The sequence below is a fragment of the Callorhinchus milii genome, unplaced genomic scaffold, assembly GCF_018977255.1.
Source record: "Callorhinchus milii isolate IMCB2004 unplaced genomic scaffold, IMCB_Cmil_1.0 Scaffold7, whole genome shotgun sequence".
Lineage (NCBI taxonomy): Eukaryota > Metazoa > Chordata > Chondrichthyes > Chimaeriformes > Callorhinchidae > Callorhinchus > Callorhinchus milii.
This window is the reverse complement of record NW_024704748.1, coordinates 2677433-2694181: the sequence shown is the minus strand read 5'-3', so window position 1 is coordinate 2694181 and position 16749 is coordinate 2677433. Positions and strand designations below refer to the sequence as shown.

Below are 16749 nucleotides of genomic sequence, written 5' to 3'. Positions count from 1 at the left end.
CTGCAATAATAATAATAATAATAATCTTTGTATTTGATATAGCATTTTATCACGTCTTCGAGACGATGCAAAGTGCTTCACAGAATATACGGTAAAGTGTAGTGATTGTGTATTTTGTGGGCGAAACGTAGTTATAACTTGAGTGGGAATTATCAATAGAAATATGTTTAAATACGTGAGCCTCAGTAAAGAGACTGCAGGTGGTAACTATATAGGAATTAATTACGGATGTTAATAAGCTGTTTCCACTTGTTGGTGAGTTAAAAGAAGTGGGCATAAATGTAAAATAGCCAGTAGCCGATCTGAAATAATATTGACAATAATACTTGCATTTGACATAACGTCTTATCACTTTATTGAGACGTCTCAAAGTGCTTCACAGAATATGTGAATTGACTGTATTTCCCTGTTCCTTCTAAAATTTTGTTTTTCTGGTAGTTTAAGAGGAACTTCTTTACACAGAGAATGGTGAGAATGTGGAACTGACTGCTGGGAGGTGTGGTTTAGAAGCTGAGAACATTGATGTATTTAAGAGGAAACTTGATGTGTTTTTGCAGGAGAAGAGGGGAGTAGGTGTGGGGAATGGGAGGCGAGGGGTTTTGTGTAGAACATAAGTATTGTTGCAGATGAGTTGGGAAGTTTCTATGCTGCAGTGTTCATTATAATTCCATATAAAATGCAAGGATTATTTCTCCCCAACCTGATGCAGAAGATGCAAACCCAAAAATTCATTAATTTCAGCAAAAAAAACAACAGTAATAACTAATGAAACAGAAATCGATGCAAATACAAACAGAGAGAGCCGTGCTAAAGGGAAAATGGTGTTTGTGACACATTTGCTGCAGATACATTGCTGATTAAATTCGGATCCTAATGTGCTTGTGTTTGCTGGCGGCATGTGTCTGTTTAAATCGTACATTGTTCTTTAGCAAGAGGATAGAATACTTTTGTCAAGATTTATCCCTGACAGCCGAGCGGTGCCTGATTAAGTATTATTATTTGTTTACCCGAATTGGCTTGAGTAATTATACAATACAATGCAAAATTTGTACAGCGCCTTTCACGTCAGGAGGACATCCCAACGTGCTGATCCGAGAACATGTGCAATCATTTAATAATAATAATAATAATAAGAAGAAGAAGAAGAAATCTTTCATTTAATATAGTGCATCATCATGTCATTGAGGATTATTATTGTTGTTCAATTTTGCAACATTGCTTCCAGTTCTTGGAAGGCTACACATTAACTGAACGCCATTTGGGCATTTGTGGCTTTCCTAGTGTCTGCATTGGCTGTGGAGGAGTATGAAGACATGGAACAAAGCTTGGAGCTGGAGAAAGACCTTCGCAATAAGGCAGAGTCCTTCGCACACGAGGTATGAAAATCTGCAACCACCCATACATCAAGAAGATTCTACTGAATTAGTAGCTTCAGCTTTCCTTATTGTGTTTCAGTCATAACTGTGTCAATGATAAATCTTCAGAAAACTGCCAAAAACTCATTATTTTTCCATGACTTTCCTCTTTGTGGTGGAGGTAAGCGAGGTCTCCTTGGAGTTGAGCTGGCTCCAAGGTGACATGCCTGGCAACAGAATATCAGAATCGAACCAGCCCTCTATGGCGGTCTCGGTAGTCCGATTGCTGATAAAGGCGAGCCTGTAGTTTTCCACGGCACTCACTGCTGATGACAGCGCAGCCCAGCCTGGTTCATTAGCAGGACCTGGTAGGGCAAACCAGTCACTGGGGGCAGGGAGTCATCCCACTCAGCCCCGGCTAACCCTGCAGCCAAAGCTCTAATAGTTAGAGTGATCCTAGCAGGACAGACAACAACAATAATGAAATTACATTTGTATAGCTTCTTTCACGTCGGACGTCCCAAGGCGCTGGACAGACAGAGTGACAGACCCGAGCTGGGGGTCAGAGTCGGGGAGGGTAGAGGATAGAAGGCGAAGCAGGGAGAATGAAAGCACGATCGAAGAGGAGGCTCTTGAGATGAGTCTTGAAGGTAGCAAGGGAACGGGCAAGGCGGAGGGACTGCGGGATGGAATTCCAGAGGGGCACAGTGGCGGAAAGCCTGCCAGACAGCGATATCAATGGCAAGCTATGTGTTTTAGCTGGTTAGACTCCAGCAGTTACCCAGTGCAAAATCTGGGGTCCCCCCCAAGCCTTGGCTCTTGCCAACCTGCGCCTAATATTTTCTGGAATTAGGTAAGCAGGATGCATCCCTCCAGGAGAGAAAGCGCATTCCATCATTCTATCTCAGGGATTTCTATGTGTAGGTGGGATGCATGGAATTCTCAATTTGCTTTGGATACCCTTAAGCATCGTGATGGGTTTCTGCATGTGTCAGATTCCCGGCAGACCAAAGATATTTGTGCGTAAATTTGGCTGCCACGTTTGCCTACAAATATACAATCATTACACCTTTGCAGTAAATCACTACAAAATGCTCAGAAATGTTTTGACGACCCGATAAGTTGCTAAATCAAATCTTATAAGTGCGGCAGTTTGGGAATTTTTGTATTGGACTGCGAGAGAAACTGCCATCTCTAGACCCCATTAGTTGAATGACTTTCCGCTGAAGTTAAATCGGTGGTGAGGTTGGCAGGTTGTGATCGAGATCTCAGCATAGCTTCCTAGTCAGTGTGGATTCCGTTTCAATGTGGGTGGGATCTGGGATACGGGTGTGATGATGATTTTTAAAATTATTGCACTTGAGTCGATTTTCGATTCAGTGCCTTGGGACGTCCTTCCGACGAGAAAGGCGCTATACAAATGTAAATCGTTATCATTCTAGATGTTGGTTAAGTTGTACACCTGTCTCTTGCAGATGCTTGTTGAGCAAAAGAAACTTAAAAGGCAAAGTCAGTTCCTGATGGAAAAAATCGTGCCGAGTGAGCAGCTCTTGGAAGCACTGCGTGAGGTTGTTGTTCTGACTGGGACCATCGAGAATGAAAGAATTCGACACAAACAGGAGGTAAGGAGAAAATAATGAATAGAACACAATCTAACTCATTTGTCAGCTTGCCTATCCAAGAATTTTGTGAACCACATTCCTATTTGGTCGATCGGCGAATTGCTTTCTGAGAGTAATAATCCCTTCGAAATAAGTAAATAACAATAATAATAATTTGGTCACTCAATCGATGATTGTTTGTGGGACGCTGCTGTGCGCAATTAGCTGCCGTGTTTTGCTCACAAAATATACAGTCAATTCATTTTACAGTATATTGTGTGAAGTGCTTTAAGACATTTCGATGATGTGATAAGGCGCTACATCAAATGTAAGGATTATTTTTATTATAGTTATGTCATTATATTCTTTACAATGGCACGTGTTGGGAGAGAAAAGGTTTGGGAAATTGAAGAGGAAATTGGATAGATTTTGAGCACTGTAGCTATTGGAAAGATGGAGAATTGTTTTAACACAAAAGATAGTTATGGACTGGAAAAAGTTTTATTTACCAGGAAGGGTGGTTGAGTCCAGACCGCTGGAGAGACATCTTAATGCTGTGATGGGAAAACAATAGGGTGGATATTTTAAAAGGATGAGATCAAATCGGCTAAAAGACCTTCTTCACCCAAATCTCTCTTATGATCTTAAACTAAAACAGAGATTGCTGGGAACACTCAGCAAGTCAGGCAGCATCTAAAGAGAAGAGCAAAACGTCTTCAAGATAGACATTCCTAGAAGAGACGTGGCAGTGAATTAACCATAAATAAAACTCAAAATACTGTAGATTTTGGAAATCTGAAACACAAAGTTGCGCTCTTTCATGATCTTCTTGTATGCTTTTTGTCCAACTCTGGAACCATCCAGTTAGCCCAGTTAGTGGTCTAGTTTGGTTCTTTGGGGCTTTGGTTTCGGTACTATTTTGCTTAACAATGGGTGTGGAGGTAACATAGTCTTTAAAAACCTGGAAGTGCTGGATAAGTGCACGAGTATCTGTCTTGGAATGGAGGGTAAAAAATAGATAGAGACAATTAAATGCCTTGTGGATTACAACAACTTGCATTTATCCAGCACCCTTCACACAGGATAGTCACTGAGCAAGAGAGACTGGGGAGGGGAGGTGATCTGAGGTGCGGTCGAAGAGATGGGTCTTAAGGTGGGATGTAAAGATAGATAGAGATGGGGTGAGGTGGAGGTTATTGAGGTAGGGAGTTCCAGAGACCCATAGCGGCTGATGGCATGGCCACTGATGGTGTCATGGAGGGGTCGGAGATGAGGGCTCACAGTATTAATTGAGCAGGACAGTTCAGAACTATTGAGACCAATGAAATGTCATACCAAGAAAAGCCAATGGTTGCATAATGTAGATCAAGTCACATTATATATTCTGATCTTGATTTTGATTTACTCCTTTGGGAGAAACTTTGCTGAACATTTCCTTGCGCGATTGAATGAGCTATAGAGAGTCTCTGATAGAGCAGCTTCAAAGTGGTATGTGGATGACTTGGTTCAACTGGTGACTACAATTTTCTTGAACCGGTTCTTATATTATTTAATATTAGTTAAACAACCGTGTGAAGACATGAGCACTGAAGGATGAGCACTTGGGACAATAATCGCTGCACCTTAGTGCCCGCAGTCCATCACTCATTACCAGAAAGTACAAGCTTTTGCTGAATCAGGTTTTAATGTACAGGTATATAGTCCAAATGGCTTCGCTAACTTGCTGCAGCTTCTGCTGAGAGAGACTTGCGAAGGAAGCTGAAAATAAATACAAAAATGAAACAAAAAGAACTAGTGAAAGCCGCGCCACTATGTTCTATTGGCAGTTTAACACTATGAAATAATAATAAATAATAATCCTTGCATTTGATACAGAGCCTTATCATGTCTTCGAGACGTCTCAAAGCGCTTCACAGAATATATTGTTAATTGAATTGACTGTATACTTTGTGGGCGAAATGCGGCAGCCAATTGCACACAGCAGCGTCCCACAAACAGTCGTGGATTGAGTGACCAAATTATTCTTTTTTATTTATTTATTTTTAAGGGATTATTACTCCCAGAAAAGTAATCTGCTGATCGAGTAACAACCAGGTACCTACTTACTCCTAGGTAAACTGAGGCGTGTGGAGTAAGGAAACTTGCCCAACGTTGTCTAACGAAAGCTTGTTTGAAGACGTTCGTTTTTAAACTTTTCACTGGAAATTATTTATGTTGTAGTTAATTTACTTGTATTAATGTCAAAATATTGAATAAATATGAAGGCAAACAAATGTTTAATGGGGAAAGTTAGGATTGTTTCAAAGACTAGGGTAACTGTGACTGTCTGCCCGCACAACAAGGCCATAAAACAATAATCCTTCTGCCAATTGTTTGGAAGTTAGTGCAATTTTTTTGGTGTATAAAACGCCCGTATAAAAATTAATTTCCTCTTTCCACCCCTCCGCCCCCAGCATACAGCAATCAACTCAAAATACACTATCACTATTCTTTACAGTATATTCTGTGAATTGCTTTGAGAAGTCTCAACGATGGGCACTATATCAAATGCAAAGATTATTATTATTGTCATAATAATGTTATGGTCAGTCTCCTCCTTCCACCTCACAGCATCACAAAGGTCCTTACAGTCATCTTCCACCAGCGCAATGTCAAAAGAAGGGAGTTTTTCTGTGTGCAAATTGGCTGGTGGGTTCGCCTACAAAAACACACAGTCACTACACTTTACAGTAATCCTGTGAAGTGCTCCCTACAAGAAATATCTCTTGCATTAAGAAAGGCACCAAATCAAGCACAAGGATTATATTATTATAGATATATAGGCTTCACACTATATGCCAAATTTTCTTTGTTGTAAGTAAAGACAATATATAGTATTTGTTGGTCTGGTCACTGAGTGATGAACAGTGTTGATCTTAAGCGGTGAATGTGTATAAGACCTTTGCTTTTTTTTTGCTGTAAGATGGAGGATAAGGAAGAACAGTTAAAAAACTTACCAATGAAGAAGGAGATGATCGCTCTGCTGAAAAGGCTGGACCTTTTGGAGGAAGACAAGAAAGAACTCGAGTTAAAATGCAAAATCTCTGAGCAGAGAGGGAACGATCTGAAACATACCAGTAAGTGGTTTAAGTGCAGCTAAAGTGCAGAGAGCCAAGAATAGAATCCACGACTGTTTGTGGGACGCTGCTGTGCGCAATTGGCTGCCACGTTTCGCCCCCAAAATATACAGTCAATTCACTTCGCAGTATATTCTGAAGCACTTTGAGACGTCTCGAAGACGTGATACGGCGTGAAAAACTCAAGCCATAGAAAGAGCTTCCAATAACCGTAACAATCCATGCATTGTATCATCTCCATCCTGGAGTCCTTTCGACTCTCTTCCACACTTTATAGTCTGTCTCAAGACTTTGACTGCACTTTCAGTCATCACTTTCCAGGGGTAATAATCCTTCCGAAAGAAAAAAAATTGGTCACTCAATCCATGACTGTTTGTGTGGGCACTGCTGTATGTAATTGGCTGCCGTGTTTCGCCCATAAAATATACAGTCAATTCACTTTATAATATATTCTGTAAAGTGTTCGAAGACGTGATAGGGCGTTATGTCGCATTCAAGGATTATTAGTGTAAATCCTTGCATATCAAATGCATATTGTATCAACTCCATCCCGGAGTCCCTCCGACTCTCTTTCCCCCCTTCCCTCAGACAGACACTTTTATTGTCTGTCTCAAGACTTTGACTGCCCTTTCCAGCCCCGGTTGTGAAAGGTATTATATTAACTGCAAGAATTATTATTACATTGCTTCAGCACAAGAAGTATTTTATCGGAAATCGTTCTTAAATATTAAAGGAAAGGAAAAGGTCATTCTCTTGCAACAGAAAAACCCTGTTTCCCCAGCAGTAAGTAGGAACCCGGTTGTTAATCGAATGGCGGATCACTCTCCGGGGATAATAATCCCCTCAAACAATTAATAATAATTTGGTCACTTAATTACGGGTGTTTGTGGGAACGCTGCTGTGCGCAATTGGCTGCCATGTTTTGCCCACAAAAACACACAGTCACTTTACAGTATATCGTGTGAAGTGCTTTGAGACGTCTTGAAGATGCGATAAGGCGCTGTATCAAATGCAAGGATTATTATTATTATTATTACATGTTCTGCCCGTAACTGTTCTTTAGTGATGTTGATGATGCTCACCCCTTTTTCTGTGTCCCTCCGAGGCGGTTGATTGCTGATCGCTTTGCATTGTGACTATTGCCACAGTAACAGAGAATTTTCTTTGGCATTTCTCTTATTACAGTTGACGAATTGCAGAAGCAAATCCACCTCGCAGCCAACCCACAGCCTCCGCCTCCTCCACCACCACCTCCGCTCCCACCTCCTTCGACCACAACTTCAAATCCACTCAAGTAATAACTCTCACAAGTAGTATTTCACCCCCCTCACCTACCCACTACAACTCTTAGCAATGAATTTGTGCAATTTTGCAATGTATGTTAGGCTTACACTGCATTAAAATGTTGAAGTAATCAACAATGCTAATAATATTAATCGGATTGCCTGTCTTAAATGAAGATTCTGTTTTTACATCTTATCACTTAATATGAGACATTATACTCGGAATTGCTTGTAAAATATTCACGAATGGCGTGTGGGAGAGGTGAATAGATGGGGCGGGGGCTCCTATGGAGTAACAACACCGGTTGGGCCAAATTGTCCATTTCCATGGCATATCGTTCTATGTAAATTGTAACTTCACCTCAACTTTTATAGGCATCTTGGAAGATTTTCCGCTAGGGTTTGTGTGTGTGTTGTTTGTCTTCCACCTTATGGCTGCACCAACATCGTTGCTAAAGTGCTTTGGAGAAGTTCAGTGCTGTGCTGTATGTTTTTCTTGTAGAGTAATTTGCCTCTGGCTTGCTGCTGTATAAATGCATAGCCTTATTATCATCATGATTATGATTATTATTATTATTCATTCCAACAGAAATCTTATGGCGTTGGTTTATAAAAGGCAACAGGCTTCCCGATCATACAATGTGTCTGGTACTGAAAAGGACTCTTCAAATACATTGGGTAAGCAACAATATGGAAACCCTGTAATTGTTAGTTTCATTGAAAAGACCTTAAATAAAGGACCATTGGTTTGGGAGGGAGAGAGAGCGAGGGAGGGAGGGGAATGAATGGAAATGTAGTAACATCAATGCTGGAATTAATTTGAACTTTTTTCCATTAAATCTAAGATAATTGCAACAACAACAACAGCTTGGACTTACACTGCGTTTCATGGACCGCCCAAAAGGTCACCTTATCCATTGACGTCTGAGCTCACACCTCGCGGTGTACAGCTGGCCGAGCTCAAATAGTTTAAAAACAATTGCGCTCGTGAAGCACCTAGTTCACGGCTCGTTGTGTCACCAGCTGACAAACGCATTAGCTGAGAAGTTGTTGCCTTTGCAATGCAGTCTTGCCCCCACGCTCGCTCTCTTGACGCGCTTTATGAGAGGGCGAGTTCGGCCCACCTTCTTTGTTAACTAGCCGTCGGCTGAAAGAAAAAAACTGTTGGACTAAACTGCAGGCATTTACCTCGGCTTCAGCGATGTGCACAGCCCGGCCCCCGAAAGTCAGCAAGTTTAGGCAAAGCGGCAAAAGCCGGCATTAAAGAGGCAAATTTCTAAGTCTTAAATTAAAGATTTAAATTAAATCCCAGAGGGTCGGATAATTGGACTCGAGGTGCAGATCAGCCATGATCTTATTAGAATGGCGGAACAGGCTCGAGGGGCTGAATGGCCTCCTGCTGTTTCTATGTTTCTAAATCTGCATTTGCGTGGGGGGAAAAAACAACACCTAAACATTCCTCTCCCTGTGCCTCGGACCACAGACTGAACCACTGTAGTACGTGTTGCAAAATGGGACTGAGGAGAGGGCGATAAATAAGCATTTTATAAAGTTATGCTGGAATCTTTTAATTTATCCTTATTATCAAGGCTGAATAACGTTTGTCCTGGAAAAAGGAAAGTATTCCATTATTGGGACCAATTGAATGTAAGGAGCTCTTCCAAACTGATAACAGCATGGGTGTGGTTCAGAATAAGTGTTCTCTACTCTTGTGTCCGCTCGGTTGGCTCTGGCCTTCTGCTTTGCCCCTCATCCCCTCCGCTCCACCATCGGTACCCGCACTTCCAGCCACTACGCTTCCAGCCACCCGAAGCTTTGGAACCCTCTCCCCCAGGTCCTTCGCCTTGACCCCTCCTTCCCCTTCTTTTAGATCGCGACTGAAGACCTTCCAATCCTTACCATCACCTCCTCCCTCCCCTCACCACCCCCCCACCCCAGGTTCGGTGTCAGGCTCCGCCAGTGTTAAGCGCTCCAAGACGCTTCCCGGCTGTGTAAATGCAAGTTGTTGTTGTTGCCTTAAACACAAGGTCAGTCGAGAACATCAGAATCCTAATAGGTAACCTGAGATTGTCAGTGTGTGTCACATTCACACTCTGGCCAGTCTGTTGTGTGCGTGAACCTTGTTCGCACTTGGAGCTGTGTTGACGCTATCTGAACCTGTTCCATTCAGGACACTTGCAGTAATCAGATGGGATTCATTATTTTCCCTTTACTCCTCTTCCCATCCGTCTGGGCTGAATTTGACCCCGGATCCCAGAGGTGAAAGGACAGTGCTTCTGCTTGGCTTTGCCGATCAGCTCCCACCCACTCTTTGACCACTAGCGGCAATTTAAGCGCTCAGACAGTAAACCCTTTCATCTGCTCATGTTCCATGCAGACATTCACCGCATATTAATTAATGTCTGCACTGCCAGTTGATCTCATTGCTCTTTGGCAGTAATCTGCTTCTTAGTGTGGATTAATGAGTTTTAGCTTAGGTTTTTCCCTTTCCCCCACTTAGTAATGTTCTCACTCTCCTGGATTCCCAGCGTCTCTCCGTTCTGCACTGTTCAGCAGACGATCTTCAAAAAGTGGGATCTGATTTGTGTAAAGAAAAGTTTTTCCGGGATATTATTAAACTCGTTAACCCTTAACTTGCTGAGGATGGCTTTCCCCAACCAGAGCTTGCTTCTGTAACTCACTGACGAGTACTCAACTGTCCGCAGCCTCTTCACATTTTCTACCAACTCGGGCTTTGGCTACTGGGGATGAGGGTACTTATATCTCCCAAGTCTGACTTGCATCATCCTTCCAGACATCATCAATTGTCAGATAGCCCAGCACCACAGAGATCCCACTATTTTAACAACCATATTAACCAGTTAACAGAGTAACTCGGGCACAGATGCCATTCTAGTACAGTACATGCATCTACAGTTATGGGTGGGCAAAAAAAATGCATGTGTACAGAATACCTGTAATATTGGAGTTGTACAGTTTTATCATGTTATTAATCATGCTTTAAATCTTTCCTGATGCACAGGAGGCAGTTTGGAGGACTTGAAGCAACAAGCAGTCGATGAAATGATGGAACGAATTAAGAAGGGGGTTAACCTTAGGAAAGTTAAGCACACGGACAGGGTAATAGCAATGGGTTTTTCTTGTTACCTTTAGTTTGCAAAACTAAGCCAAGCAATAGCCAGTTTTTGCAATAATCAAATGCAAGGAGTATTATTCGTTTTTCAAACGTGATTCACTACATTGCACATTATTCTAAACTGAAACCCGCACTGTGGAAGTGTACGAACAGTTCAGGAGTGAATTAACATCTGTCTGAAAGCATTAATTGGATTTCAATTTGATTTCGCTTCATTGTCATAGAATTGTATGGCATAGAAAGAGGAAATTGGATGCCCGTATAGTTTTGACCGTAAAATATACAGTCAATTCACTTTACAGTATATTCTGTGAAGCACTTTGAGACGTCTCGAAGGCATTATAAAGCTCTATCAATGCAAGGATTATTATTATTATAAAGATGCCTTTCGGCCGACCTAAATCTGATCTTCATCACTTGCACGTGCTGAAGATCAGATTAAATAAGTCAGTCGAGACTCTTCAAGGTTTCAAACAGTTTGAATGTTATAACTTGTAAGCACATTATTGTCTCGTTTTCTTTGCAGCAAATGCTATTTCGTTCTATTATTTCAGTTCCCGAAAACGGTTTGCACTGAAGCACATTGCTTTGTTTTCATTCAATCGCTATTCTCCTTAAAAAAAAACTAATGTCAGATTATTTCAGTGAGGCAATCCTTTTCAGCCCACTAAGTAACAGTAGTAATAACAATCCTTCGGTTTGGTATAACGTCTTTCACAACAAGAGAACGTTTCAAAGCTCTTCACAGGATTCTGGTGACTGTATCTTGCAGATAAATGTGGCAGTCCGTTTGCACATTGCAGCATCCCACAGACAGACGTATAAGTGAATATTATCTTGTGGGATTGTCAGCCAGGACATTGGGAGAAATTTCCTTCTCTTTCCGAATCGTGCCACGGGTGTCTTTAGAGCCCACCCGAACAGGCAGACTAGGTTTAAGATCTCATGCCGAAGGACGGCAACTCTTACACTGTGGCACACACCCCAGCACTGCATTGGAGTGTCAGCCTAGACTGTGTGAATTCAAAGACCCGACGTGGGGCTTGAACCCACGAGCTTCTGATTCCGAGGCGAGAGTGCTACCAACAACTGAGCCAGGCTGCCGCAGTTTTTCAGGTGATCTGTTAATTGCTTCCCCTTTGTTTGTTTTTAGCCTCCCGTGTTCATGCGCAAGTCTCAGGAAAGTGCTGTACAGGAGCTCAAAGGAATGTTGGTAAGGCTTAAGGGTCTCTCTCTCTCCTCTCTTTTTCTCTCTCTGAAACAACTGTACAATTTTGTTCTGACAAATTAATAACCGTCAGGTTAACATGGATCGGAGCAAAGTGATGTAGCTGTATTGATTGTTTGTGATTTTGCTGTTGGTGTTTTTGAATTAATCCAGAGAGAATGTCAGGAGCCTAATGTAAAAGTTCCCCTTTGACGGAATACTAGCTTGCTTTGACTGGGGGTAATTGTCGATCATCTACTCATTCACAAAAAAAAATGTAGCCTTGTCAACTCTTCCAAGACAGCCGAAAAAGATGTCGCAGGTCCGAGCTGTGAAAGGCAGTTTTAGTGCAGAAACCAGGATATATTTCTTTACGTAGCTCGGGTAACTGATCATTGGAAGCGGTACCAGGAGGATGGTAGTGCACTGGAATAAGTTAAGAAATGATGAGACGCTGCAACAACAGTAAGATGACAGTGTTGGTATCCTGGAAGGGTGAGATCATATTGGCCAAAAACATTCTTCATCCGAAAGTCACGTGCAAACAGTGACCTGTTTTAAGAGGCGATTCACCTTAAACACTCCTGCGTACAAATCTTATCGGGTCTAGATATACTCCTTTTGTCCAATTCTCAAATTGAGTCTTCCGTTTTGAAGTCGGTTTTATGTTAATTTCTTGTTTTTAAGGATGACAGGAAACAAGCTTGAAAGTAAAAACTGAGGTCCAACAATTCATAGAATCATAGAATATTACAGCACAGAAGGAGGCCATTTCGGCCCATCGTGCCTGTGCCGGCTGTTTGGAAGAGCGACCCAATCAGTCCCACTCCCCCCCCCCCTGCCCCCTACTCCCTGAGCTTTCCCTATATCCTTGCAAGTTTTTTCTTTTTCAAGTAACTATCCAATTCCCTTTTGAATGTTGTTGTTGAATCTGTTTCCACTACCCTTTCAGACAGTGCATTTCAGACAGCAACTGTGTGTATATTAAAAAAAAGTCTCCTCATCTCCCCCCTGATTCTTTTGCCAATTATCTTGAATCTATGTCCCCGGTTACCGAACCACCTGCCAGTGGATATAATTTTTTCCGATCGACTCTATCAAAAATGGTTGCCAAACTCTGCATACTTTGAAAAGCTACCTTTAAATAGAGTAAATCTAGGACCAGGTGGGATTTCACTCCTTGCACGTATTTATTGACCTTGAAATAGTTGTTAGTCCTTCCTGCTTTAACGGCAACTACTCTTAAGTGTACATTAAGTTTATGAAGGCAAATAATCCGAGGAGCCAGCTTCCATTGCTCTGACTTTAAACTGTATTTGTGTATAATTTGTTGCTTCTCTCCTGAAGAAATCGAGTAAAGCTGGAACGTTGACAACTGTTAAAGAGGTCACAGAGGAAAATGAACTGGAGAGGATTCTGCGGGTCAGGAAAGCATCGACAGAGAATAACGTCAATCACGGCAAGTCCTTCGGTTTCCGTCTGGTGTGGAATTGCTGCGGGTCTGCACGACATGTGGAAAATCTTCCTCATTGCTCAGTGCCTTCTCTCTTTTTTGTAAAAAAAATAGCAATCTTTTGTTGTATCAAGTGATCCCTTCTAAAAGGTCACCATCGGTGGCCGCGCTTTCAGCCACTGAGCCCCGAAAGTCTGGAACACTCTCCCTCAATTCCTCCGCCTTGCCCTCTCCTTCCCACCGTCTTCAGGTCCACGCCTGAAGACCATACATACAATAACCCCCCCCCACCACCACCCCACTGGCTCGGTGTCAGGCTCTGCCACTGTCAAGCGTTCTGAGACTCTGCCCTGCGTGAGGGGCGCAATATAAATCCAAGTTGTTGTGAAAGATGCCATTCGCTTGTTTACAGTGCTCCAAGGTACATCCTGTGTGCAGGGCGCTATATAAACACAAGCTGTTGTTGTCGACTCAGTAAATATAGAAATAAGCCTATTTTAGTTCATGTGAAACCATTTCTGAATGAAGATCGTTCATGTTAGCTTTTATAAAATAGACATTTTTGACCGTGGAAAAAGGGGGTGGAAATTCCACCTGGTTTTAGATTTACTCTATTTATATAGTGTTTCAGAGCCACAAGATTTCGGCAAAATTCTCAAACACAGCCTTCATTTTGAAGCTGTTTTTCTATAAGGTTTGTTTTTTGAGAACAACGGAAAACAGGGTTCAACCTCAAACCACTGAATTCAACAATTTACTAAATAGTGGACCCTCAGAAATGCTGCATAAATAGAGCAAATCTGGACCTGGGCGGAAATTCTCCTCCATTCTAAGCAGTCTAATTCGTAACTTTTAAAAGAGGGCTAAACATTTTCATTCTGATAATCTTAGAATCATGGAATATTACAGCACAGAAAGAGGCTATTCGGCCCATCGTGGCTGTGCCAGCTCTTTGGAAGAGTGACCCAATCAGTCCCACTCCCACGCTCTTTCCCTATAGCCTTGCAAATTTTTCTTTTTCAAGTAACTATCCAATTCCCTTTTGAAAGTTGTGATTGAATCTGTTTCCATCACCCTTTCGGGCAGGGCATTCCAGACCGTATAATATAACGGCAGAAGAGTAGTTTGTAGCTCAGTTGTTAAAGCTCTCACCTCTCAAGCAATAGGACCAATTGATGGATAGCTTTTCCAGGTGTAATGATCCCTTTTTAATAATAAAGTAAATAATAATAATAATTTGGTCACTTTAATCCACAGCTGTTTGTGGGACGTTGCTGTGCGCAATTGGCTGCCGCGTTTCGCCCACAAAATATTCAGTCAACTCAATTTACAGTATATTCTGTGAAGTGTATTGAGATGTCTCAAAAATAATAATTATATTATTACATAAGCCATTCAAAGCTATTTGGGCAGGAGTTTTTGAGAAGGTGCTCTGAGGCGTAGTGGGATAATAGTGTGATAATAATAATAATCCTTGCATTTGATATAGCGCCTCATCACGTCCTCAAGATATCTCGATGCACTTCACAGAATATACTGTCAAGTGAATTGACTGGTATATTTTGTGGGCGTTTTACTGGTTTAACTGAAGTATGCGCACTGTGTTTAAAAGTTGAAGCAACGGTAAACCCCCATCCAACGGTAAAAATCTAAGTGGAGAGTCACGAATGTATTTTATTTCAGGTTCATCACGTGGAACAATGGGAATGATGTCCCAGTCTATGCCCACCTTAAACACGGGAAACGAATTCATTAGAAAGGGGTTTAATCGCACCCATTTGAAGAGGGAGCTGAGCAAGAATGCGAACCCCAAAACGCCTCTTCCCAATTCAGGTCCAAGTCAAGAGGAAGGAGATGACTGCTCAAGCCTTAACAATCTGTGAGTTCTGATCGAAGCCTCCGGTGCATTTAGATTTGTTGTTTTAGATCAGCCTCTCTGCTCCCACAGTCCCTCCGCCTCTCCCCCTCCCTTGCCTCCTTCAAGACCTGTCTCAAAACCCTCCTCTTCGACCGTGCCTTCAATCACCCTCCTACCCTCACCCTCCTCGCCCTGCAACCCTCTTGATCCCAACCCCCAGCTCGGGTCCAAATCCCTGACTGTCCAGCCCTTTCCAGGGACGTCAAAGGCAATATACAAATGTCATTTGTTGTTCTTGTCGTTGTTGTTCCTCGCTGTTAATTTCCGCTAAACAATTCATGCTTTCTGTGTCTCTAAATATACTTTTGAACACACATTTGGGGGGGGAAAATAGCCTGCGGCAATTTTTGCCAGGGAAAATGCCGCCCGAGAAGGCATTCCTTCTCTGCACTTGTAGAGTAATTCTCATTGTGTCCTGTTACTTACTCAGATATCTTGAATTTTTTTGTAGAACCTGCATGTATGAAGTAAAGAAAAAAAGAGAACTAGGTACATGATTCTGGTGCTCCATCTTCATCAATAATCAGCCCATTTCAGAATAACTTAGTTCTTGCAGCACCACGAACAAGATGGTCTGCTGAGTAGGAGTATTAAAATCCTGGGAAATTCGTTAAAGACCCTGGAGTCCTGTCGCTCAGTGGTTAGAGCACTCGCCTCGCAAACGAGTGGACTTGGGTTCGATTCCCGGTCAGGGTGAAACTTTGGGCAAGTTTCCTTACTCCACACACCTCTGTTTACCTAGTAGTAAGTAGGAACTTGGTTGTTAGTCGATTGGCGGATCGCTTTTCTGGGGTGTAATAATCCCTTTTTGAAATAAAAGTAAATAATAATAATTTGGCCACTCAATCCACGACCGTTTGTGGAACACTGCTGTGCGCAATTGGCTGCCGCGTTTCGCCCACAAAACATACAGTATATTCTGTGAAGTGCTTTGAGACGTCTCGAATAAGTGATAAGGTGCTATATCAAATGCAAGGATTATTATCATTATTAAGACCCCATAATGATGTGCCGAGTTGCTGCATCAATTTTTGTTTTGGCCATCTGGGTGTCTGAGACATTGGGAAACCCATCCATGTGCTGCAGAGTATACAAACCAGACTGAGAGTTCCATGTGTGTCACCGACACATGGAAATTCACATATTTGAAATGATACTAAATCAAATGCAAAGATTATTATTATTATTATTTACCTGCTGACATTTAGATTATTACATCTCCACTATGCTAGAAAAGCATTGGTGCTAAATTTACATCAAAGTTTACTTGCAACAAATTCCATCTGTGTGATTGTTTTCCATTTTTGAAACATGATAAGTAAAGGCAATATTATATATATATATGTAATTGAACAGATTCATAGATAAATAGATAAACCCAATTTGTGTTGATAATTGAATTTATCTATTTATGACTTGATAATTTATATCACCCATGTCCAAATGCCACACTTTTTTAAATATATATATAATACTTTATAATATATAGTATATATAATATATGTAAAAGTTTAGTTGACTCAAAATGAAACTCAGAAGCTAAAGGAAATGAACTCGGTGACTCCTGTTGTGACTTCAAGTGTCATATTAACCCCAACTTAAAGGTGAACACTTCAGTCTTAGCGTATAAGCCTTTGTGAAAAAAACAGCGTGTTTGTTTTTTCTACTCAAGTGACAGTA

At 41.7% G+C, this 16749-nt stretch overlaps 1 protein-coding gene across 2 annotated transcripts in view; it reads left to right on the top strand.

Moving 5' to 3' along the window:
* The window catches only part of shtn1 (shootin 1), a 46379-nt gene that overhangs the window by 18255 nt on the left and 11375 nt on the right, over positions 1–16749 (top strand). Inside the window, exons 8-17 of one of the 2 annotated variants that reach the window (XM_007903596.2) lie at positions 1282–1376; positions 2831–2977; positions 5919–6072; positions 7258–7366; positions 7945–8033; positions 10378–10475; positions 11645–11704; positions 13046–13157; positions 14835–15030; positions 15521–15558. In XM_007903596.2, the coding sequence (XP_007901787.1) occupies positions 1282–1376; positions 2831–2977; positions 5919–6072; positions 7258–7366; positions 7945–8033; positions 10378–10475; positions 11645–11704; positions 13046–13157; positions 14835–15030; positions 15521–15558 (1098 nt within the window). The remainder of the gene's footprint in view (positions 1–1281; positions 1377–2830; positions 2978–5918; positions 6073–7257; positions 7367–7944; positions 8034–10377; positions 10476–11644; positions 11705–13045; positions 13158–14834; positions 15031–15520; positions 15559–16749) is intronic. The other variant, XM_007903597.2, reaches the window with a different exon arrangement.